Below are 23,827 nucleotides of genomic sequence, written 5' to 3' on the forward strand. Positions count from 1 at the left end.
GGATATGTCATGTGACAAGAATATGACAGCTGCACTACTGTTATAGAAAATTAATCAACACCTTCTGACCAATCAGAATGCAGAATTCAAAAGCACTGTGGTATAAAGCTTGTTAATCAGTCCCTAGTACAACACTGCCGGTCATGTGCCTACTGGGGAGGTGAATACTCCTGCCAGGTGCTGTGTGGTTGACACATTCATCGCTTCAAGGCTGAAGGTGTGCTGCATGCTTTTCAAATCACTCAGAGAGATGATGAGCAGGTTGTAAAAAAAAAAAAAAAAAACCCAGGAGGTGTCTGGGATTAAAAAATAAATGCCACTTAGATTTACTACACATGAAATTAAATCCAAGAGAGTGTACAGTTTGAAAAGGAGCAGTTTTATAAACATTACATACTCTTCAGAGCCACAGCAACAGAGTGGTTGGCCTCATGCCCAGCACAAATCCCATGAGAAGTGTGTGTGAGTGCGTGTGTGGATATGTGTGTGTGTGTGCGTGTGTGTCCAGACCACTTAGGAGAGACGCCAGATGGAAAACCCACCCAAAAACAGCTGGGTGCTCTCTCATGGGACAAACAACCATTGGAGCGAGAACTGAAAGAAATGTCATTTAAAAAATATTTCATTATTTTTGCGGGGTTTATTGTAACTGTACTGTGAGTGAAAAGATTCTGAAATTCATTCTATATATATACATATATATATATATATATATATATATATATATATATATATATATATATATAGATATATATATAGATATATATAAGCCTTGAGGTTTGGATGTGTATGACTTCATTCATTTTGGGTCAAAACTTTACAACTGGAGAGTCTCTACACGCACACATGCACACACGCACACACACACACACACACACACACACACACACACACACAGTATCCAAACAGGCACGAGATGAAACATCTTCCTCTCAAAGGGTTCCTAATGTGTGTGTGTTGGTATAAAAGAGTCGGCTGCTGAAAAGCTCCATTGTCATGTAAAAAGAAAAACGGAAAAGAAATCAAGCACATTCTGCCTGTGACACAATTACAGCGGCACGCATAAATAGTTGTTTGAAGCCTGGCAAAAAGCAGCAAAGAGACAAAAAGACAGGAGGAGGAGGACGAGGAGGAGGTGGTAGTTTGCATCTGGTTGCAGAAAAGGGGCAGTGAGGTGGAAAGCGGTCCACTGCTTCTGCAACATGACACAAAGTCCTAAATTAGAGCAGATTAACCTCCTTTCCGTTCTTCCCTGTCAAGGATGTAAAGAAAGAAAGAAAGAAAATAGTAGCTCAGCACTGTGAAGTAAGATCTATGGCTTTATCTATTCTGTATGTTTTGAGTCATTTCATAACTCTATATCATACTGTTGTAGGAAAATAATCAACCACGGGTCGGTATGATGAAGCTGAATTACTGTTCCTACCATAAAGGTGATTATTCTTCTATAACAGCACATCTTGGAGTGTTTCATTCCACTTATACCACAGCAAATTGCAAATACGGACACTATTAAAGGATGACACATCATACTTTTATCCGCTTATATAGCAGCTATAAACAGTCGATCCCTCACCAGCCTTTCTGGTAACAGCTTGTCATGTTAGCAAGAAACTGCAAAAGATAAACTCCTGTGTCCTAAAGCTGTCGGGAGAGAAAATAAATAAATAAATAAAGTTACAGCTTTACCTCTGAGTGTGCTGACACTGGAGACTCCTTCCATAAATGTTAATAATAATAATAAACATGAAATTAACAATAAATAAATAATGAAATAAACATTTCCTTAACCAAAACTTCACTATATCATTTACTGATTACACACACGTCATTTTAATTAGTTTATGTGGCGCGTCCGCCGTACATGAGCTGTGCATGAGTTGTTGCTATAGAAACAATAATGTATTAGCATGAGTGCATTGATATAAACCTCTGATTTTCAGCACTTCTGTAAGAACTTATAGGAAATTGACCAACAACTTCTGACCAATTAGAATCCAGAATTCAACAGTGCATTGGGGTAGTATATTCTAAAGATGACTATTTTAAGCAGTCCAGAAGCATTTTAAACAAAGAGTTTGAGGATCCCTAAGAATTGTGGGATTTCCTTCAGCTTTAAATTAGCCTAAAGAGAGTAAAAAGGCACTTGCCCTCATGCTGCCTATAACAGAACTATAACACTATTGCGCATGTTAAAAATCACAAAATATTGTCTAAATAATGATCAGCACATGTCTACTGGGTGGTTTTGTTTTCTTTGTAATGAGTATCAATCAGTACATTTACATGGACAACAATAATCCGATATTACCCCGATTAAGACAATACTCTGATTAAGACACTACCATGTAAACAGCGATTATTGATGACCTTAATCCGACTAAAGTCATACTCGAAGTAAACACAAATCAAATTAAGACATGTAGAGTATTCCTGTCTTAGTCGTATTATCGACGTGCATTACAGACATGTACACACCTTAATCACACTGTTAACATCGTGTGGGAGTTTTCACCGCATTTTGCGACAGAACACACACGGCAGTGCTCAACCGTTTGACGGCAAACAAGAGAGCACGGCTGCGTCCCAAACCACGTATTTAACTGCTGTATAGTAAGAGAAATACATGTATCTCAGCTACTATATAGTAGGTAAGTACATGGTTTCGGACGCAGCGCACGGCTTTAAGCAGTCGTCTATTTACACGTATAGCATGAATAATAATTAATTGCACTTGAAGCTTTCAGGAAATTAAAAATAAAAACACCCAAAACTGTATACGGTCCCATAACGAAGACCAACTTATGTTGATACGTGAAGTTCTGGAGGGAACATCGGACGGTGTGGCGTGGGGACGTAATGACGTGTGCTGTTAATCGATCTATGTTATGATCTATATCATAAAACGGGAACATGAAAGGAGTGTTCTAAAAGCAACTCATGTAAACACCTTAATCACAATATTGACTTATTCAGAATAAGGTCAGTGATTACATTACTGCTGTCCATGTGATCTTGCACTTGTTGTATGTTTTAATTTGTGTGCGCAAGTGAAGCATAATGTTCATTTAGTTTGTGTCTGTAGCCAAAAATGTTATTATTAGCTAGATAGGCATGATGGGTAAAATGTACTGAGTACTGAGAATTAACGAGAAGTGAACAAAATATAGAAGCAGCTGCTGAGTCAGAGACAAAAACTTGTTTTGTGCAACATGTACAGTAAGTAGCTAATAAAATACTCTGTGTTGTGCTGTTCTAGGAAAATAATCAATGACAGGGTGATGTGATAAAACAGAGGTACTGTTTCCACAACAAAGGTTTTCTATTTTTCTATAACAGCACATACTGAAGTGTTTTGTTCCTCTTGTACGTTTTTCCCCCCCAAGTGACTCCTCTTTATGTTTGTGTCTTTTCAAACTGTCCTGAAGCAGAATATATTCTATCACACATGACATTGTCCCAAACCGAGACATACTCCAATAGCTGTACATCTGTTTCACAGAAGAAAAATAAGGACATAGAGTTAGGGTTCTAAATGCTAAATGCTGTCCTAAATGCTCACCACATCAGCCGCCTCCAACTTGTCTAGTTGTGTGTGTATAGAAGTGTGTGGTTCCACCTGAAGAATGCATATACAGGAGCTGATTTACATACAGTGGTTTCCCAAACAAGGCAATTAATGTGTGTGGAAAGATCCGGGGGAAAAAAGAGCCACTGTTTTGTCACACAGGGCGTTTCTCTGTGACCACAGATGCTTTCGGATATCTAAGGTGAACCTGCGGTGTCTGGGGACATGACCGTAATTAGATATGAGGACACAAACGTCTGGATCTCGCTAGTTTCATACGGTGTTTTTTCATTGTTTTTAATTCTACATTGAAAAAGCTAAATGTACTGATAATGTGGCAGCAGAATGTAGTTTATGTCGTCTGTGCTGCAAGGAAAAACTTTCCATTACAAGACTACAAATCAGCAGTCTCTGATTACATCTCTGATTACCTCAGAGGAGCTGAGGAGGTTGTTATAAATTAGTTATTGTAAATTATGCAACTGAGATATTCATTATTTTATATATTCACATAAAAAATTCTCTCTGAACAAGCTTAAGTACAATGAACATTCTATTCTAGGGGAAAAAAGATGTTATGTACAGTAATTAATAACAAAGTGCTTTAGTGTGTTCATTTGAAAGTAAAATGGATGAGCCACAGCTTTTCACCCCCTAAGAACACACAACAAGAAATTGGTGGTTTATAAAATGCAAACTTCATTTTATTTTGTAAAAATGTTGACTGTTGCTAACCAGATCAGCTTGCTAGATGTAGAACGTTAGCTGATCAGGTAAGACTACAACAAACAAACTTCTTAAGTCAGCTATAAAAAAACAACACAACTATTTAATATTCAGAAATTCGAAATATTAAGAATTCAGAAATCAGCAATTAACTTTACTGGGGTAGAGTAAAGTATTTATAAAGTATTTATCTCAGTAAAATGAAAGTCTAACTGGGGCAGTTTATGGAAGAAAGCAAGGATAACATAATGGAGATTAGAAATTAGAATTCAGCATTGTGGTAAATTAATGTGCACCTATTATGGTTTTTCAAATATCACCTTTCATGTAGTGTGTTCTAGAGCTGTTGGTGAATGTAAAAAGTCTGCAAAGTTTCAAAAATCAAAGCGCACGACAAGTGGCTGCCAAAAGAAGGAACCGATTCTGAACAGCTGAAACGAGTCGTTAGTAATTCCAGACCTTACTTCCTGTACTAACGTACATAGGTTTGTCACAAAAAGCCCCGCCTCTGGACTTCATTTTTTTTTCCCTTTTCCACACACGCTGACAGCTGTAGACCAGTCACAACAGACTGGGACATCTGACCAATCAGAGCAGAGTATGCTCTCTGAAAGGAGGAGTTTAGAATGAAAACAACCAAACAGAACACCCCTCATCTTGGAATTACTATTCGTAAACTCGAGATGGTTCAGCAAGTGACCTCAAATCAACATGGTTACTTATGGCTTCAACAGTAAACAAAGTAGCACTATTATTTTTAATGAATGGTACTGTAAATGTTTGCCTTTGGTTTCGATTAATCAGCATACACACATATTTGCTTGTTAAATCTATAACACTGACTACATCACTCATTACAGCCAGCTGGCTAGCTTGATGAACATGAAGGAGTCCATGGTTGTTTGTTTTTTTTCTCCACAACTTTGTGGCTCATGCAAAATTCTTGAAAAGAACTGAGAAAAATTGAGGTAATACAGAGTTCTGAGGTAAGTTGAATGCAGCATAATTCGATTAAATTCAATTCAATTCAGTTTTATTTGTATAGCGTATTTTACAATTGACATTGCCACAAAGCAGCTTTACAGAAATATATACATTTCCAATCCAAATTTTAAATTGATAAATTTGTCCCTAAAGAGCAAGCCAGAGGCAACAGCGACAGTCACAAGGAAAAACTCCCTGAGATGATATGAGGAAGAAACCTTGAGAGGAAGCAGACTCAAAAGAGAACCCGTCCTCATCTGGGTAACACTGGATAGTGTGATTATAAATAAATCCCTTCTATAACTGTGTGCTACATGATAAAACAAAAGTGCAGCTGTGTAAGTCTATTCTGCTGAACTCATGCACTGTCTACTGATGGAGACCCAGGTGCAAAAAGACACCGCACCAGAACTGCCCGCATCAGTTGCAGTCCAATGCCATCTCCACGGCAACATGTGTGGAGCATCATCCAAAGTCTTCACAGGCGTTGGCACATTCACTGATTACCTCGGGATGCCCATCCTAATAAACAGGAAACAAACGGAGAAGGATTAGTGTGGCTGCTGTTCTTTGAATTTCAGACAGAGATAACCATCATTTTATCAGAGATGACCGCATAACAAGGTTATGAGGTGGGTTATGTGAATGCTAGGTTAAAGAAATGTGTTTTTAATCTAGATTTTAACTGAGAGAGTGTGTCTGAACCCCGAACATTATCAGGAAGGCTATTCCAGAGTCTAGGAGTTAAAAGTGAAAAAGCTCTACCTCCTTTAGTAGACTTTGATATCCTCGGTATGACCAAAAGTCCAGAGTTTTGCAACCTTAAAGAGCATGTAGGATTGTAACGTGATAGAAAATTGGTTAAATATAAAGGATGTTGGCTGTTTAGAGCTTTATTGGTGTGTAGCAGTATTTTATAATCGATACAGAACTTAACAGGTAACCAGTGAGATGATAAAATTGGGGCAGTGTGTTCATATTTTCGTGATCTGGTAAGAACTCCAGCAGCTGCATTTTGGACTAAATGTAGCTTATTTATTGAGGATGCAGGACAACTACCTAGCAGTGCATTACAATAATCTAGTCTTGAGGTCATGAACACATGAACTAGTTTTTCTGCATCAAAAACAGATAAGATGTTATAGCTTGGCAATATTTCTAAGGTGGAAGAAGGCAGTTACCTGGGAAATATGATTTTCAAATGACAGGTTGTTGTCTAATATAATACTCAGGTCTTTAACTGTAGTGGATGAAGTAATGGTATATCCTTCTAAATATAGATTGTATTCTAAGAGCTTTTGTGTACAGATTTTTGGTCCAATTAGCAATATGTCTGTTTTATCAGAACTTGGTAAAAGAAAATTACCGGTTATTCAGTCTTTACACATTCTGATAACGTGGAAGATTTAGAAATTTCATCTGGTCTTGTAGAAATATCTAGCTGCATATCATTAGCATAACAGTGGAAATTAATCCATTGTTTTCTAATAATATTTGCAAGGGGCAGCATGTATAAATAAAACAACAGGGGGCCTAACACCGATCCTTACTGCACACCATACTTTACTGCTGTTACGTTAGAAAGTTCATCATTTATACAAACAAATTGGTAGCGGTCAGACAGGTAGGATCTAAACCGTTTTAATGCCTGTCTCTGAATACCAATGTAATCTATCTAAGAGTATGTCATGATCTATGGTGCCGAACGCAGCACTAAGATCAAGTAGAACAAGCAGTGAAATAAAGCCTTGGTCAGAAGCTAGAAGTAAGTAATTTATAATTTTGACAAGTACAGTCTCTGTGCTGTGTTGGGGCCTGAAACCTGACTCTTCATAGATAACATTATTCTGCAAAAAGGGAGAAAGCACAAAACAAATCCATTACAAATACCTCTTGTTTATTAAACCTGGATATTTCCTGGTCCTTTTGTGGTTTTGATTTGCACAAAGAAAAATAGTCAAAATAATATGTTTACTGCAAATCTACCTTTAGATTTCATAATTTGACCACCATATACAGTATTGTGTGTATTTGTTCCATGTCCCCTGACTCCCTAACGTTATGCTAAACCTCATTATTCAAGGATAAATGATGGAGATGCTGTTGTAGGCAGTGGATTGCTTTCCCCTGAGAGAAATGGAAAAAATGTTCATTCCACGTGGTCACATGCCAGTGATCTTACTCACACACATTCCACATGAGATTTGCATCTCTGAAAACACAATGCACACAAAACATTCCCTTCCTATTCCGCATAACAACTGCATTTCTGTCAGGGTGAGTAGGAGCTGTCAGCACGAGGAAGGAATGAGGAACACATCACAGGAAGTAAAGTGGAGGCAGAATTCACATTAATGAAACAATCTGGGTGTGTTGGGTTTGACATTAATTAGAGCGACTCTGGTGAAAAGACGTCACAAGAGAAGTGACATCTGGATTAATAATGGAGTAGACAGGGTGCGGCACGCCTCGAGAATTGGCCCTCAGATGATCAGCTGAGGATTCCTGGAATGATTCAAATTCAATGCTTGAGAGTGGTTTTCATTGTTTAAAAAAAAGAAAAAAAGAAATCATGGCAATAAATGCATGATGTAATAATATTTGTGCCTCTCTGCTTTTTTTCGTTTGTTAAAAAATAAACAAACAGATAAATAAATGAATGAATACATTTTTATTCAAATGAATAAACTAACAAAGAAAAAGACTATAAATTAAACATAATATTTGCACCTCACTGCTTTTGCTTTTAGTAAAAATAAATAAATGTCATTTTAATAAAGATACATGACGATAAATTTAAAATATGATAATGTGCTTGCCTCTCTGCTTTTTCCCCCTTCGATAATTAAACAAACAAGCAAATGAAATCCTTTTTAAAAAGTACATTTATGGCAGACACCCTCATCCAGAGTGACTTAGGGAAGTGAAAGGATATTACATTGATACAAGTGAGCAGTTGAGGGTTAAGCAGGAGCAGATTAACAGAGCTGGGATTTGAACTCAGGACCTTCTGATCATTGTCTAAATGCCTTAACCACAGAGAGACCATTGACCAATTTAAATGGTAAAGGATGAAACAATAACACTTTTTATATACACTTTAAATAAAGAATAAACAAACAGAGACACAGACAGATAATAGATAGACAGAGAGATAGACAGAGAGGAACTTTCTGTGGTCATACACACAGCGTTGCTCTTATTCCAGTGTACTGTTACACTCGGACGGTCATGTTCCTTTAATAACGGCACTAATAAATTATCAACTTTATATGAATGTATTTGAATATTAATGTTACATTACATTACAGTGACAAAGTGAACATTAGCATTAGCTACAGTGTGTGTTTATATCACCGAAACAATAGAAGGTCAAAATTTTGTCTCTTTTTTAAACTGAGACAATTCCAAGCGCCAAATGAAAGTGAAAATTTTTGTTCTCTTTTCTTTAAACATTTAATCTATTGTAATTTCAAATTCATTTATTTATTATTCACAGTCTTTTCCTATTGATGATATTTTTTTTTTTTAAACTGCTAGCTAGCTGAATAGAAACAAGAAAATAAAACAATTATCACGTTTAGGATTAATGCATTGAATTGAATCTTTTATATTTGAACATTAAAATGAGACTGTTGGCTAGATTGCATCTTCCTGAAATAGATTTTCTCTGAAACTTTGCAGAAAACAGCAGCAGCTCATAATGGAAAAAATGAGTTTATTAGCCTCAGTGCTGCAGGACCACTATAGATATGCCTTCTTACTAAATATGAATAAACACTGAGATGGGTAAACCACAGGGAGAGCAATTAAAACATCTGACCCATGGAAAAGCGAATAATAATGAACGTTAATGAATAAAAGGCTTTCTCTGGTTTTATGGACAAGTTTGTTTCCATACAATCTGATCTGTAATATAAACTCCTAATGTGCCTTCTAAAGGAAATTCTGTGCCTCATTATAGAAAACACACTCACTTAAAAAGCAGCAGCCTGAGACAAAGGAAGAAAGAAATGTTTTGGGGGGGGAGGGCGGGTGGGGAGGGGGGGGGGCGAGAGAGAGAGAGGCATGATGTGATTCACCATATGGTGGTCATTTTGTAGATAGATAGCCAGCCAGCCAGATAGATAGATAGATAGATAGATACTGTAGATAGAGATAGGTAGATAGATGAAATTAAATAATATATATGAATTCAAAGTGCAGTCGTTCAGCTTAGTGAGAATCAGGTAAAGGGTGTAGAAATTAAATTTTTTTTATGTGTCCCCCCCACCCGCTTTAAGGGACCAAAAGTAATTGGACAAATTAACATAATCATATTTTTATTACTCAATGACTGCCTGAAGTCTGGAACCCATAGACATCTCCAGAAGCTGGGTTTCTCCCCTGGTGATACTCTGCCAGGCCTTTACTGCAGCAGTCCTGCTTCACTTCCTGCTTGTTTTTGGGACATTTTGCCTTCCGTTTTGCTTTCAGCAAGTTAAATGCTGCTCAGATGGATTCAGTTCAGGTGACTGACTTGGTCATGACAGAATATTCCACTTGTTTACCTTTAAAAAGTCTTGGGTTGCTTTCAAAGTACGCTCCGGGTCATTGTCCATCCACATTGTGACATGCCAGCCAATGGGTTTTGATGCATTTGGCTGAATCTGAGCTGATAATATAGCCTATACACGTCACAATTCATCCTGCTGCTTTAGTCAGCAGTCACATCAACAATAAATACAAAGGAGCCAGTTCCATTAGCGGCCATACACGTCCACGCCCTAAGAGGAGGTGGTATAGTTCAGATAATCAGCAGTTCCTTCTCCATACTCTTCCCTTCCCTTCATTCTGGTACAGGCTGAGCTTCACCTCATCTATCCATAGGATGTTCCACAACTGTACAGCTATGTATATAATATCCTGTTCTCACTTGTAAATAGTCATTCCCTCACCAGCTTCCATTTTTCTTTCCCAAAGTTAATAAGACAACAAAAACAAACAAACAAAAAAAACACCCACAGCTTATCATCCTCACATGTTAAACAACAAATGTTTACAAACTTTAGCCTATTATTTTTGTGCAGCATTTTTCAAACACTCCATTGATGAGAACATTACTGAGAGAACATTTCTTTAGTCTCCTGCAGGAGAAAACACGTGAGCTGCACATTATCAGCGTGAGCACGTTACTGATACAGAACAATTCACCAGTGTGTGTCCTTATCACATAATCATATCATACATATTCCATCTGTCCATAAACTATGCTTGAACAGCTGACCAAGCATTGCTCCTGACGCTGTTACCATGGAGACAGTACACAAACACACACTTAAGTTTACAACACTTCCTCCTGGATGTAACTGTACAGAAGGCTATTACTGTGTTGTGTAATCTGATTAAAGGTTGAGTGTGTGTGGGTGTTGGGGTGAATGTTTGATGAATATAAAGCAGGTAGATAGACACATGCAGACAGATAGCCAGGTGGATAGATACAGACAGACAGACAGGTAAACAACTGGTGGGCAGACAGCCAGACAGACACATGGATAGACACAGACAGATAGGTGGATAGATACAGACAGAGAGAAAGGAGGACATGTATATCTGTTTATCCACCTGTCTATGGATAGATAGACAACACATTGACAGTCTCAAACAAGTGGATGACAGACAGACGGACAGACCCAGAGTGCTCGTGTCTGAGACTCTCAGAAGCGTTTCCATGTTCCCACGCTATGATACCTCGAGGGAACTGAAAGGGTTCCAAAGGTCATGGTTGGGCTCATGGGGTCACCAAAGTTCAACCATCAAACCATCTTGAGGTGAAAAGGAACACTGACTTTTACCCCATTTCAGCCTGATTAGATTTTTTTTTTTTTAAACCACATTTTAACCTAATTTTAGTACACATTTTTTTGCTTGTACCCCATTTTATCCTCATTTTAGCCAGATAATTTACTTTCACCCATTTGAACCTGATTTTTTTCACTTTTCTCTCATTTTCTTCTTATTTTAGAGAATTCTTTTTGTATTTTTTCCCCCACTCCTTTCAGCCAAATATTTATTTTTTTCCCCCAATATGATCCCCTTCTGTCGCAAAAAAAAAAAAAAAAAATCCATGCAAGAGTCTTTTCTTAAGTCTCAAACTGTAAAATGTATGCAATTTTTTTTGGAACCAGGAGCATACTTTGACAAACGCTGTAAACCATAATAAAAGATTAAGCAATTATTCCAAATGTTAAAAAAAAAAAGACAGAATAACAGAGACGTGTACCATCATGTTTTATTACTAAAATGTCTCTAAGGTGTTTTTTTGTGTGTCTTACAGCTATGTTTTTGTGAGTAAAATATAATATGTAGAAAATAATCACAGTCGTCCTGCGTGCTACAAACCTCATTAAAACATCTGGAAAAAATACAAGCACACAAAACACCACACTCCTCTTCAAGCTCCCTACTAAAAGTGACTAGTGTAATTGGCAATGAAGACTTTTTTTTTCCTTTGTTACAAAGATGGAAAAAGATATGGTTGAATAAACCGCTTCATCTCCGAATAAAATGAATCACAACTTGGTAAATGAGGATTATATTAAGATTTTAACACAGTGGTCAAGAGAGAGAGAGAGAGAGAGAGAGAGAGAGAGAGAGAGAGAGAGAGAGAGAGAGAGAGTGAGAGGCCATCTTGACTAAACTGAGATTATTGTTTTGTTACAGTTGAGAGGAAATGATGGACACAGTGCTGTTACAGTCTCGGAGTGAATCTTTGGTTCCTCACTAAGGGACAACCTCAGAATAAGGCTTCATTTCTGATTAAAACATATCACACGGGAGAAAGAAAAATGATTGACAGGCTAGGAGGAATTACAGCATGATCATTTTTTTTTTCAACTAAGATTCACGTTCCCTTACTCCAAAAATGTGCGCTGAAGTCCGTTGGACGTCACGTAAGACATCGTAGCATGAAATCTACATTATATGTACAATATTTACACAGTAAAACCTCATGCTCATACAGAGACGTCGCACTCTGCAGTAGTTCAAACAGAAAATATACAAAACTCCTTCCAGAGTGTGTGCTCTGATCACGGGGGAGTTCATCAGTGTGTGTCGAGATGTTCGAATTTTGTGTCCTGTAAGATTCATCTGCTATCTGGTTCACATGATGGCATGTGCAAAAAAAATTAGGCATAGAAACAATCACAACACATTAATTTACCATCTTGCACCATGGCCACAAAAACACTCGGTTCTGATTGACTAACAGGTGTTGTTGCTCCCCCTAAAAGTTCTAAATCAGTGCTTCCTGTAACATTCTGTAACCGTGTTGCACGATAACCATGACAACATTTATGCATCATTAACAAACAAAATAAGTTTATATTACAATTAAACAGCAACTGAATTGCAAATGGTTATGAGATGTGACCAAAGTAACAACAGTACAATCGTAGTGAACTCACTTTCACTGGCCAAAACACACTAGTTTCTGATTGGCTAAGAAGTGCTGTTGTTTAATGAAGATCAGCTTTAAATCAGGGTTAAATCGATTAGAACCCTTTGCTGGGTCCACATCAGCAGAAGACAGTGCTCTATTTTATGGCCATGGTATAAGAAATTTATTCAAGCGAGAGGAAAAAAAAACAAAAAACAACAACAAGAATTTCAGGAAATTACACACTATCCTTCATGTCATGAATTCTTCAGCGTTTGTTATTTTCTTCAGGGGTCCATATTGTATTTTTAATTTTCAACAGCATTTCCCTCCCTAGTCAAGCTGATCCGACCCGAGTCGGGATGCCGTTTGTCGCAAATTAAAATAAATAAATACATTAAAAATATAAAAAGAAAAAAAAAAAAAAATCAGCTTAGTGAACTTGAGTTTCCTGTTTGATCCAACAATAACTATAAAAGAAAATATTAATAAAAAGTTGTGAAATGCTTAAATACAGATGCTAAATAAGAAAAGTGCACACATGTGCACACGTATTTTTCAGACTAACGAACAGATTCAATTGGAAAATGTAAAATTTGCTCTGATATCGATTCAGCTAGTATCAGTATTATATCGGTGCAGTGAGTCTTGATCCTCTTAGAAACAAAACTTCGCTACAATATACAGTATACGTGAGTTTGAGATCAGCTAGCTGTCGTATATATATATTTTTCTCACAGTACAAACAACAACGGCAGTGAATCGGATCTAAAAGAAAAAAAAGAAGAAAAAGGTCCAAATATAAATTCAGAATTTAAGGATTTTTTTTCCAGCCTGATTTGCTCGATGCATTCCTAATTATTACTAATAAATCTATTTTATTTGATAGTAGAAAGATTTTAGACAAATCTTAAGGTTATTACCATGGCAGGCTTTAAGACAACTTCTTGGATTTCACTGTTTTATATAATTTAACAGGGTGAACACTTTATGTTGTGCAGGATAAAATCAATAAACTTCATAATCAAACCAAAATGATCCATTAATTCTCTGTGCAACAGTGATCTGAGGTCCGAGCATGATTAACGGCTTCCTTCACAAAAACAGCCCTCACACATCTGAACATTTGTGCTTTTTTTCCCCCCTCTTTCGGTTCTGATCTGCGGGTTTTTTTTTCTAGAAATAAGGTTTGGACTTAAGTGCACACACAGCTCATCCCTGTTCATTTCAGTCACATCATGCTCCTCCTCATGCATCTGCTGGCCTTTGGATTGTCCCAAATGTTCCTCTGAGATCTAATTTCTTCCACTTAAAACTTCATCTTCTTTTATCTGGTTCGTCTATTAAAAAGTAAGAAAAAGCTATTGGCAATAATTAAAAAGGGAATCTTTTTAAAAAAGGGCATTTTTTTTCTTCCAGGGAACTAAAAAGGTACAAAACTTGTCGTTCTTGAGAAGCTCTGTGTGGTGCTTCTCAGCATGCTCTCCAAGGCATATGATGTATCCCAGAATGCACAGAGATGCTCAGAAAAAGATGACTTCCTCCTTGTCTTTGTCGTCAGGGAGAGGGCAGGACTGCGGGAGGCTCTGGTTCTGTACTTTCAGAGGCTCGGGAGTGTATTTATCTCCACTGATTGGGGGATCTGTAGTTAGACACACAGAGTAAGGAACTTCCATAAATTTCTGTAATAATGTAGCTAAATAATGCTGGTATATGACTTGTATATGAGATGTTTATACTTTTAAAATCACTTTAGTAAGGAAATTTAATCAGTTGCATGCAGGTGTGATGAGTCACTGTTAACACAGCAAAGGTGATTATTTCCTACAAAAGAATGTCAAAGTGTTTTATTCCTCTTATACCAGACCATTTTTTTTTTAACCATTTAAATGTACACTTAACGTTGTGGAATATCCTCGAAACAAGTTAGTTCCTGTTCTCAGTTATGTTAGAGCAGCTATAAACAGTCATTCCCTCAACAGCCTCTCTTTTCTGCCTCTCAAAGTTAATAAGACAAAAAACAAAAACACTCAGCTTGTCATGTTACTGAGAAACAGCAACATATAAACTCCTCCATCCTGAAGATGTCAGAAGACTTAAAGTTACAGCTTTACCTCTGACTGTCACAAAAGCACTCACACTGGAGACTCCTTCCATAAATGTTAAATAAACTTCTCCTTACAGAAAGTTACACATCACTGATTAGAACATTTTTAAATTCTGTTTATAGTGGAGTGTTACTATAGAAAGGATAACGTATTAGAACGAGTGCATTAATGTAAACCTGTTTGTTTATTTGCAGCTGCACCACTGTCAGGGCTGCTGCGATAAAAAACAACCATCTGACCAATCAGAATCAAGAGCTCACCAGCGCTGGAGTATAAATGACATTTGATGCATTCTTGAGAGCTGCATTCTTGGTACCGTGACGATTGTTAATATCTCACCTGTAATCGGAGGCGGAGCGGGTTGAGGCTGCTGATTAGGACTGACGGAGCGGCGAGCTTTTACAGAACTCTCTGTTTCTCTGGATGTCAGTTTCAGAGAGGGAACCTGCTTCATGTCTACTGAAGCTGCAAAGACAAATTCAACTCAGTTCAGGTTCGGTACTATATTTACACGTACAAAAGTGCTCACTTGATCTGCAAAATGTAGCAGAGTAAATGGACAGGGGGTGTGGTAAAAATGGTACTGGAGTACACGCAAAAGGCCTGAATAAGAAGGAGCAGGTGTGTTAGACAAGGAACTAAACTCTGAAGCGCATTAGAAGATCTGCTTTTGATGTGAATACTAGCACTTTTCCATTAGAAGATATGCCTCGACTCAGCAAATTACTCCCAATCCTCCACACTGGAGCTAAATTCGGGTCCCCTTCTTCCCTGGGAACCTTGTAAACTGAACAGGGATGTGTGGCTGGAGCTAAAATAGTGCAGACATCCTCATCATCTTCTCTGACTAGAGTCGCTTCTCTACCAGCACAAAAATTCAATTAAATTTTATTTGTATAGTGCTTTTAACAATGGACATTGTCTCAAAGCAGCTGTACAGAAACAAACACAAGATACAGATTTTAAGCGTGTGAATTTATCCCTAAAGTGCAAGCCGGTGGCAAGAAAAACTCCCTAAGATGATAAGAGGAAGAAACCTTGAGAGGAACCAGACTCAGAAGGGAACCCGTCCTCATCTGGGTAACACCGGATAGTTTGAGAGTAAAAGAAAGTTCATTATGGCTTTTATATGAAGGCTGGTTTGTTGAACTAGTCCACTGTTCACTAAAGGGGTCTTGAGTGCAAAACTGTATGTGGTAATTGCAGTCCTAATGCCACAGCAAAAAAATCTCCTGTAGACTTGTGTAGTGTGTCAAATTTCTCCCTTGTGACTCAAAATTCCTTTTTTCTATCAGATTAAAGAGGTAACATCACAGTTTAAAACCTCAATTTAACGTTTCAGATTCATTTGAATTTTTTATATTATTTATCCACAATAAAATTTTCACATTGCTATTTATTCATTTGCATTTCTTTCCCATGACCAAGGTAAAATTACCTATGTTTGAGCTCGAAATAGGGTATAACCATATTTGGATGCTTTTAATATAAATAAAGCATAAGTATTGGCACCCTTTTGCTGTGTTTACGTGCATGGAGAGCACGAACGCGTGCTCCACTGTAATCCCGCTAAAGATTAATGGATTGGCATCTTTTAATGTATAGGTTGTGTCTGGGAGAGTAGACAAACCAAAAGTTTGCTCCTCTTTAGTTCCACTAAATATAAAAGTATTGGCACCTTTTCATTTGGATGCACACACTGTCTTGTGCCTTTACACGTTTACACTATGAGAGAGAAATGCAGCCAAGGCACACACATGTTAACCTCAAACAAGAGATGCCTGGAGTATTTTCCCAATATCTCAAATCACCACATGATAACCTCTAGAGAAATTCCTCCTATTGTGATGCCTAAAATTATGTGATGAGGAAGACTGACAGACACACACACAGATGGGATGTGGATAGTCCTGTTTCCTCACCTCACTCGCGAAGTGCTATAACGTTCTATATCTTGAGTTATAGTTGTTACTGCAGGTTCACCCTATCCATGTAGCATGTATTTGTGAGGTTAGATACTCTACCTGAGCTGTCTGAGCGATGCGAGCCTTTGCTTTTGCTGCTCTTGTCCTTGCTCTTCAGTGTGGACAGCTTGATGGGAATCTGCTGCTGGACTCCGCCCTGTTTGTGCAGCTGGTTGGTGGTGCTGACCAGGTGGATGGGCACCTCGGTTTTGGCGGTCAAGGTGGTGCTACTTTCCCGGCGCTGCGGCATGTCCGTCCTCTCGGAGTAATCAGCAGCAGATAAGGAGGCGGTGGAGCGGAGCTGAGAGAAGGACTGGAGGAGTGAATCCATGCCGGAGTTTCCCAGGATGTCGCCATTAAAACTGGAGGACGTGGGGAGCTGGAGAATTTTACATAGAGAATTAAACATTTTAGTCTGAATGAGATCAGTGAGCAAAGAACACAATCACGGAGTTATGATAAAATAAGGTTGTTGTAGGAAAATAATCAATGATGGCATAATGTGACAGTTCCTGTTAACACCCTGAGGTTGATTATTTTCCTCTAACATCACAGAAATCTGCCAAGACTACACATCTGCAAGTTCCTGTGCTCAGACCTTTACTAACCATAAAGAGTAAATGTCCTGAAGATATCAGAAAACCTAGTTACAGCTTTACCTCTGATTGTTACAAAGCATTGACACAGAATGCTCCTGCCATAAATGTTAAATAAATGTATGTTTCCTTACACAAACTTTCACCATATCAATGAATTGTTGCTTATCTGTTTATGTGGATCATTTCTTCTGAGACAGTTAAAAAATAAAAAATCTAAAAAGGAAGAACAGTTGTGTGTGTGAGGCGTGTGTGGTTGCATCAGCATGTCTGATGTCGGATTTCTGAGAAAAAGACAGTCAGGACATAATTATACCACGTCAAAAGAAGCGTCACATGAAAACACCAAGCTGAAACCCAAGGATCAGGAAAGGCATTTCCTATCATGACTTTGTTCAGTCACAGGACTAACAGGTTTTAAAGGCGTCAGCTGAAAGAGCATGACTTGATTAAGGAAATACAGGATGTGTGTCTGTGTGTGTGTGTGTGTGTGTGTGTGCATGCGTGTGTGTGTGTGCGTGCGTGCGTATCTAGTCCACACAAGAGACTTTACGAGTATAAGGCAAATGAAGCACATGTGTTCCACTTCCTGCTGAGTGGAAACACAACCAACACACACACACACACACACACACACACACACACACACACACACACACACACACACACACACACACACAGAGGAGATCAGACAGAGCTGTGGATAAACTAATCAAACACAGCTGGAGAAACGGAGCATCTGATTGCATGTGCGAGAGATGAGGAAAGATCTTTCATTTCCTGACACTAACAGGAAAAATGTGTTTTATATATATATATATATATATATAGAGAGAGAGAGAGAGAGAGAGAGAGAGAGAGACATTTCCCTCCGTGCAAATCTACTAAAACACACTCCTGTCGTGTCAAATTACATCTATTAACCCGTAGTCTGTTATTAGTGATGTTATGTCTTGTGTTTTGCTCCTGAAACATAAGATTATTTAAAAACTTTCATCAGTACATGTGTGCGTATATTACATAATTTTCTAATACCACCATCCAACGCCAGATGTAAGCCTAGTATCAGACTAATGAACAAACGATACGAAATTAGAATGATCTGAACATATTTCACAAATAGCGATGGCAAAGCAGACTGCAAACTGTGCTTTGTGACAATATCAAAATGGAGAAATACAGATGCAGAGAAACTGGTGCACATGAGAGAGTAGTTCTCTGCTGCGAGCACTGAGCCACTCCCACTTCCTTTCGTGATGCAATTCACAGCAACTTGAGCTCATTTTTAATGATCATGCGCGCCGATACTGCCCTGTGCACCATAACTCCAGAATATACAACTCAAGCACGAGGATGAGGAGTTCATTGCTAGCAGCACATGGCGGCAACCAACACGAACATGGTTAAATAAAATCTTCCAGGACATTCCTGATTGATTAACACAAAATACTGGTTTTGTAAACACAGCACCTAATTAATCAAATGTGAAGTTTCAATTTATAACATCAATGGACTGCTTATTACTTGGTTTTTCCCCGAATCCATTTTTATCACTCCGACTTCACGGACATCCTGTTGCAGATGGATGACTCAAACCCCTGCACGCTAATAAATATGACATCCATATAATAAATCTATTTCTCTGTAGAAGCAGATGTTCCCGGCTGTGATGCTTCCTCTGGCTGCCTCACTGTGACCAAATCTTCCTTATTAACTAACGAAAACAGAAAAATGCTTCAAAGCTTGCGCGCCCTGCGATCTGCCTCAGGGGCGAGTCTGCTTTTGCAGAGCACAGCAAACTTTCCCAACACTCCTGTCTCTCTTCACACAGATGTTCCATTGTTTCCTCGCTCTCTCAAAGTGCCGTTGTGTACGTATACACTTTCCACAGGGGGAAAAGACAGGATGAGAAAATGGGGAGGACAAAAACATTTGACTGACATCACCCAAACAATTAAAGCTGGCTGTGAACCAGTAACAAGAGGTTTCTGACAAGTAAATTACACGCTGCAGCCCCTCCAGTGCTCACACTTTACCGAATTCCTTCTGCAAACTTATTTCAGGCCCTCTGGCCACAAACAGCGGAGTTCCCTTTGAACAGCTACCTCTTAAACCCTGGTGATAAATACTACCTTAGAGGTTTTTCCCCCTCTCGCACAGAAACCAGGACTCAACACGAGCATAACACATTCCTTGGAAACAAAATGAGGGGAGTTTTTGAGGCTGAGATGAGTGCATAGATTCAGTGAAATGAAACTACGTTGGAGAGACAGTAATAATATAGAATCATACTGAATCATACGATCAAAATTCCAGGAGGGGAAAAGATACATGAAGGTTAGTGTTAATATAACCTGAGAGAAGTGTTTATATGAGAAGTGGAAGGCACTAATTAGATCATGCCATCAAAAAGGCAGAAAAGATTCACTACAATAAAGCTGGTTCTGTGGGATACAATATGAGTCATTGTTAACTCTGAAGCGCGAGAGGCCTCGCCCACCTTCAATGGGACCAATATCTAGACTGTGGGCAGTAGTAGCTCAGTGGTTAAGATGTTGGATCAGAAGGTTGCAAGTTCATATCCCAACACTGCCAAACTGCTGGGTCTTTGAGCAAGGGCCTTAACCCTCAACTGCTCAGTTGTATAAATGAGATAAATTGTTCTGGATAAGAGTGTCTGCCAAATGCCATGAATGTAAATGCAGACACATTTACTGGGAAACTGATGCCACTGACAGTAAAGTAGCCACACCCACCATCAATGCGACTGACAGTACCAAAATCACACCTTCTAAACTGAGAAATTGATGCAGAGGTCATGCCTCCTTGACCAACACAGAGGCTATGCTTCCTTTAATGTGACCGACAGGTACAGAAGACTGATGCCCAGATGCCACACCTTCACTAGAACTGAGGCACAGAGGACACACCCATCCACAACGGAACTGATACACAGATGAACCATCTCCAATGGGATGGACGGCACAGAGGCCACACCGACATTCAAGGAAAATGACAGGCACCAAGCCCATTTTCACTACTACTGACTGCAGAGGCCACACCTCCTTCACATCATCTTATCTGTAATCACTCATGTCAAATAATTTACTAAAGTCCATTGTTCACTAATGAGGTGGAGGCCAAGAAAACAAATAACTTGCACAAGGGTGAAGACAAATAAAAACATCATAAACAATTATCTGTAATAATTATAAGTTTCTGGTGAAGTTTAAACTTTTGTGAGCCTCTAGGTAAATCTCACGGCTACTGTGTAGCATGAACATGTGTGAAAATTTCATTTATCGCTTCCTCAATTAAACAAAGATAAGCCTCATCATAAATCCTCATTTCCTAAACACACAATGAGTTTCGCAATTCGTTCAGTTGGATTGTAAATCCTGCAAGCATGATAACACAATACACACACACACACACACACACACACCCCATCTCACACACGCTGAGGAGAATTACACTGATGCTTTGATAAGGTGTGAACATGCCCTGACTAGCCCACACACACAAGAAATTGTAGCTAAGGCAAAGAATGGATCACGGCTGATTTGTAACTCCAAACCTTTAATACATCCAAGCAAATGTATTGGCCCCATTATATAATAATAATAATAAAATAAAATAAAAAAAGGAAGATAAATCTGAATATAGTGGCTATAAAGTAAGTGATAATGATAATGAGTCTTTATTAATCACATGTACATTAGAGCACTGTAAAATTCTTTTCTTCACATATCCCAGCATGTTAGGAGGTTGGGGTCAGAGCACAGAGTCAGCCATGATACAGCACCCCTGGAGCAGAGAGGGTTAAGGGCCTTGCTCAAGGGCCCAACAGTGGCAGCTTGGCAATGCTGGGGCTTGAACCCCCGACTTTCCCATCAGTAACCCAGAGCCTTAACCGCCAATCCACCACTGCCCCAGGAAATAACTTGTTTTGTGGATGTTCCACACCATTAATTAATAACTATAAACAGATAAAAAGTATCACATGTTGTTCTTTAATAAATACTAAAATGTATTTGTTGGAATAGTACTGTGGTATAATAGGAATAAAACATGGGCATGTGCTGCTATAGGAAAATGATCAATTTCAGGGTGGTAACAGCAACTCCGCTTCATGACACTACTCCATCCTTAATTATTTTTCTAGAACAGCATGACATAGTGGGTTTTATTCCCTACTTAGTTGCTCGTTGCTAGATTTCTTCAAAATACATGTTACTTCTTTGCATTCTGCAAACAGACCAAAGCTAATCTGGGATAAACGCTCCTGACATGACAGTCATAAGACGACTGTAAACATCCAGCACAGGAAGAGTGTTTACTTTCAGCCCCTAATCACGTCCCAACCGTCAATAAAGCTCACTGTGTTCGACATCACTAACGGCTTAATTTAATTTCCAACGGCCAACGTTGATTAGATAATCATCTGCACGACACCTCTAGTCCTGAGGCTAATTCACAAAACAGCACACACATAAGGAGCTGAACAAATTCTGCATTAGACAGCTCACATTTAAACATGTTAGTATCATAATATTAGTGTAATAACATACCAGAGCAATAAACTGGGAGGTACAAATACTCTGTTTTCATTTATTAATAATTACATAGACGCAGCATTTGACTGGTGTGTTTTTCCTTCTCACAGCTTTATATTAATGCACTTATTCTAATACAAATAATAATGTATTATAACAGCTCATTCACAGGGAATTTTATTTATAAATAAATAAATAAATAAAAAAGGTTGGGTTTTTTTTTCTGTATGGAAATGTTTAACATTTATGGAAGGAGTCTCCAGTGTCAGCACTTTCTAACAGTCAGAGGTGTAATTGTAAATCTTTATTGCACAAGCTAGGTTTTTTGTCCTATTAATTTCAAGAGAGAGACTAATGAAAGGCTGGTAAGGGAATGACCGTTTATAGCTGATAATGTACGTGATTAGAGGAACTTGCGTCTTTCAACGTGAAATGAAACGATCAATTGTTAATAAACAAAAAATGTAATTGCTGGCACATTCTTGTGGATTAAGCAGAATAAAACACTTCAGGATGTGCAGTTATGGGAAAATATTTCATTTCAGGGTGGTAACAGTATCTCTGCTTCATCACACCATGCCGTCATCCCACTGATTATTTTCCTATAACAGCACAAGGCGGAGTATTTTCTTCCTCACATATTGGCACTACAAGTGATGGATGAATGATCTATCAAAGCTTTTAAAATCTGGTGAAACATCCTGACAAGTAACTGTCATTTTCTTCTTTCATGTGCAAACACATTTACACACGTTTATTGAAAAGAAGAAAGAAGGAGAAAACAGAACCGGAGATGTGTGACAACAGGATTAGATCAGATTAAATATTCATCCATACCTCACACACAAAATACACAGTCATAAACTGCAACCCATAAATCTCAGTGTACCATCACACACACAAAACGTGTTATCTAAGCTTGGCAGCTCCACGATGCGCTACACAATAAGCGGCTTTGTGTTGTACTGTGCGATCTGTTTACACAGAGACAGGTCGAGCGGCTCAGCTGATAGCCGTTAGAAGGTGAGTTCAGTTCAGAAGCGATTCGGGGGGGAGACAGGAAATGGAGGAGTGTTTCAGTGCCACAGTGGTCTATTGTTCAGGTGGGGTCTACACTTACAGCACAGAAGACGAAACGGGTGAGAAAATACATGCGAGGAGAAAGGAGAGTAAGGCTGTATGCAGTATTCAGTTTGTTTGAACGGAACCCTGGTTTGTTCTCCCCCTCATGTGAGAACACAGCAATCATTCCCGGGTCCAAGAGCATCAGAGTTCTCCGTGTTCTCGGACCGCTTCCAAGTGAACTCGATTGCAGTGAGAAAGAGACTCGACTGCAGGAAGTGTGTTTTGGGTTGCAGCATTGTGAGCTGCTAAACTGAGCCAAAGGACAGAGCTGTAGTGCTGCAGAAATGCCATATGTTCTGGGGAAAAAAAAAAACAAAACAAAACAAAAAAAAAAACGACAAGAAAAGCTGGATGCAAAGCACAAAATGTTTGAAATCAGTTGTTCATATAATTATCTAATCATTTATTTAGCACCGACTTTATAGCCTTCATGCTTCTTCATACACACTTTGTGATTGTTTGCTTCTCATTTTTTCCATTGCAATTGTTCCATTGTTTTATGAGGAACTAGTGTTACCAACCCAAAAGGTTTTATTCCACATACACACAACAGCAATTTGCCCATAAACCCAAATTGAAATCTATTAAAGAGCATGTCATTATCTGTTTATAGTTATATTTAATGTTGCCGAACATCCATGAAACAAGTCCGTTCCTGTTCTTGCTTGCAGCTATAAACAGTCGTTCCCTCGTCATCTCTCTGTTTTCATCCTCTTGAAGATAATAAGAAATAAAATGCAGATTACGTCACGGAGAAACCACAAAGTGGTAAACTCCTCT

General features: G+C 38.5%; 1 protein-coding gene and 1 long non-coding RNA gene across 6 annotated transcripts in view; one reads left to right on the forward strand and one right to left on the reverse strand.

Moving 5' to 3' along the window:
* Positions 1-11,524: 11,524 nt before the first annotated feature.
* arhgef18b (rho/rac guanine nucleotide exchange factor (GEF) 18b) overlaps positions 11,525-23,827 on the reverse strand; it is a 68,762-nt gene continuing 56,459 nt past the window's right edge. For all 5 annotated transcript variants that reach the window (XM_053634426.1, XM_053634423.1, XM_053634424.1 and 2 more), the window contains 3 exons: positions 16,831-17,149; positions 15,146-15,271; positions 11,525-14,340 (listed from right to left, as the gene is read on the reverse strand). In XM_053634426.1, the coding sequence (XP_053490401.1) occupies positions 14,222-14,340; positions 15,146-15,271; positions 16,831-17,149 (564 nt within the window). In that variant the 3' untranslated portion in view covers positions 11,525-14,221. The remainder of the gene's footprint in view (positions 14,341-15,145; positions 15,272-16,830; positions 17,150-23,827) is intronic.
* Positions 14,244-16,809, forward strand: LOC128613548 (uncharacterized). The gene is made up of 3 exons (XR_008386900.1): positions 14,244-14,359; positions 15,001-15,299; positions 15,795-16,809. It is a non-coding gene; the product is annotated as an uncharacterized LOC128613548 (long non-coding RNA).

This window comes from Ictalurus furcatus, chromosome 10 (genome assembly GCF_023375685.1).
Source record: "Ictalurus furcatus strain D&B chromosome 10, Billie_1.0, whole genome shotgun sequence".
Lineage (NCBI taxonomy): Eukaryota > Metazoa > Chordata > Actinopteri > Siluriformes > Ictaluridae > Ictalurus > Ictalurus furcatus.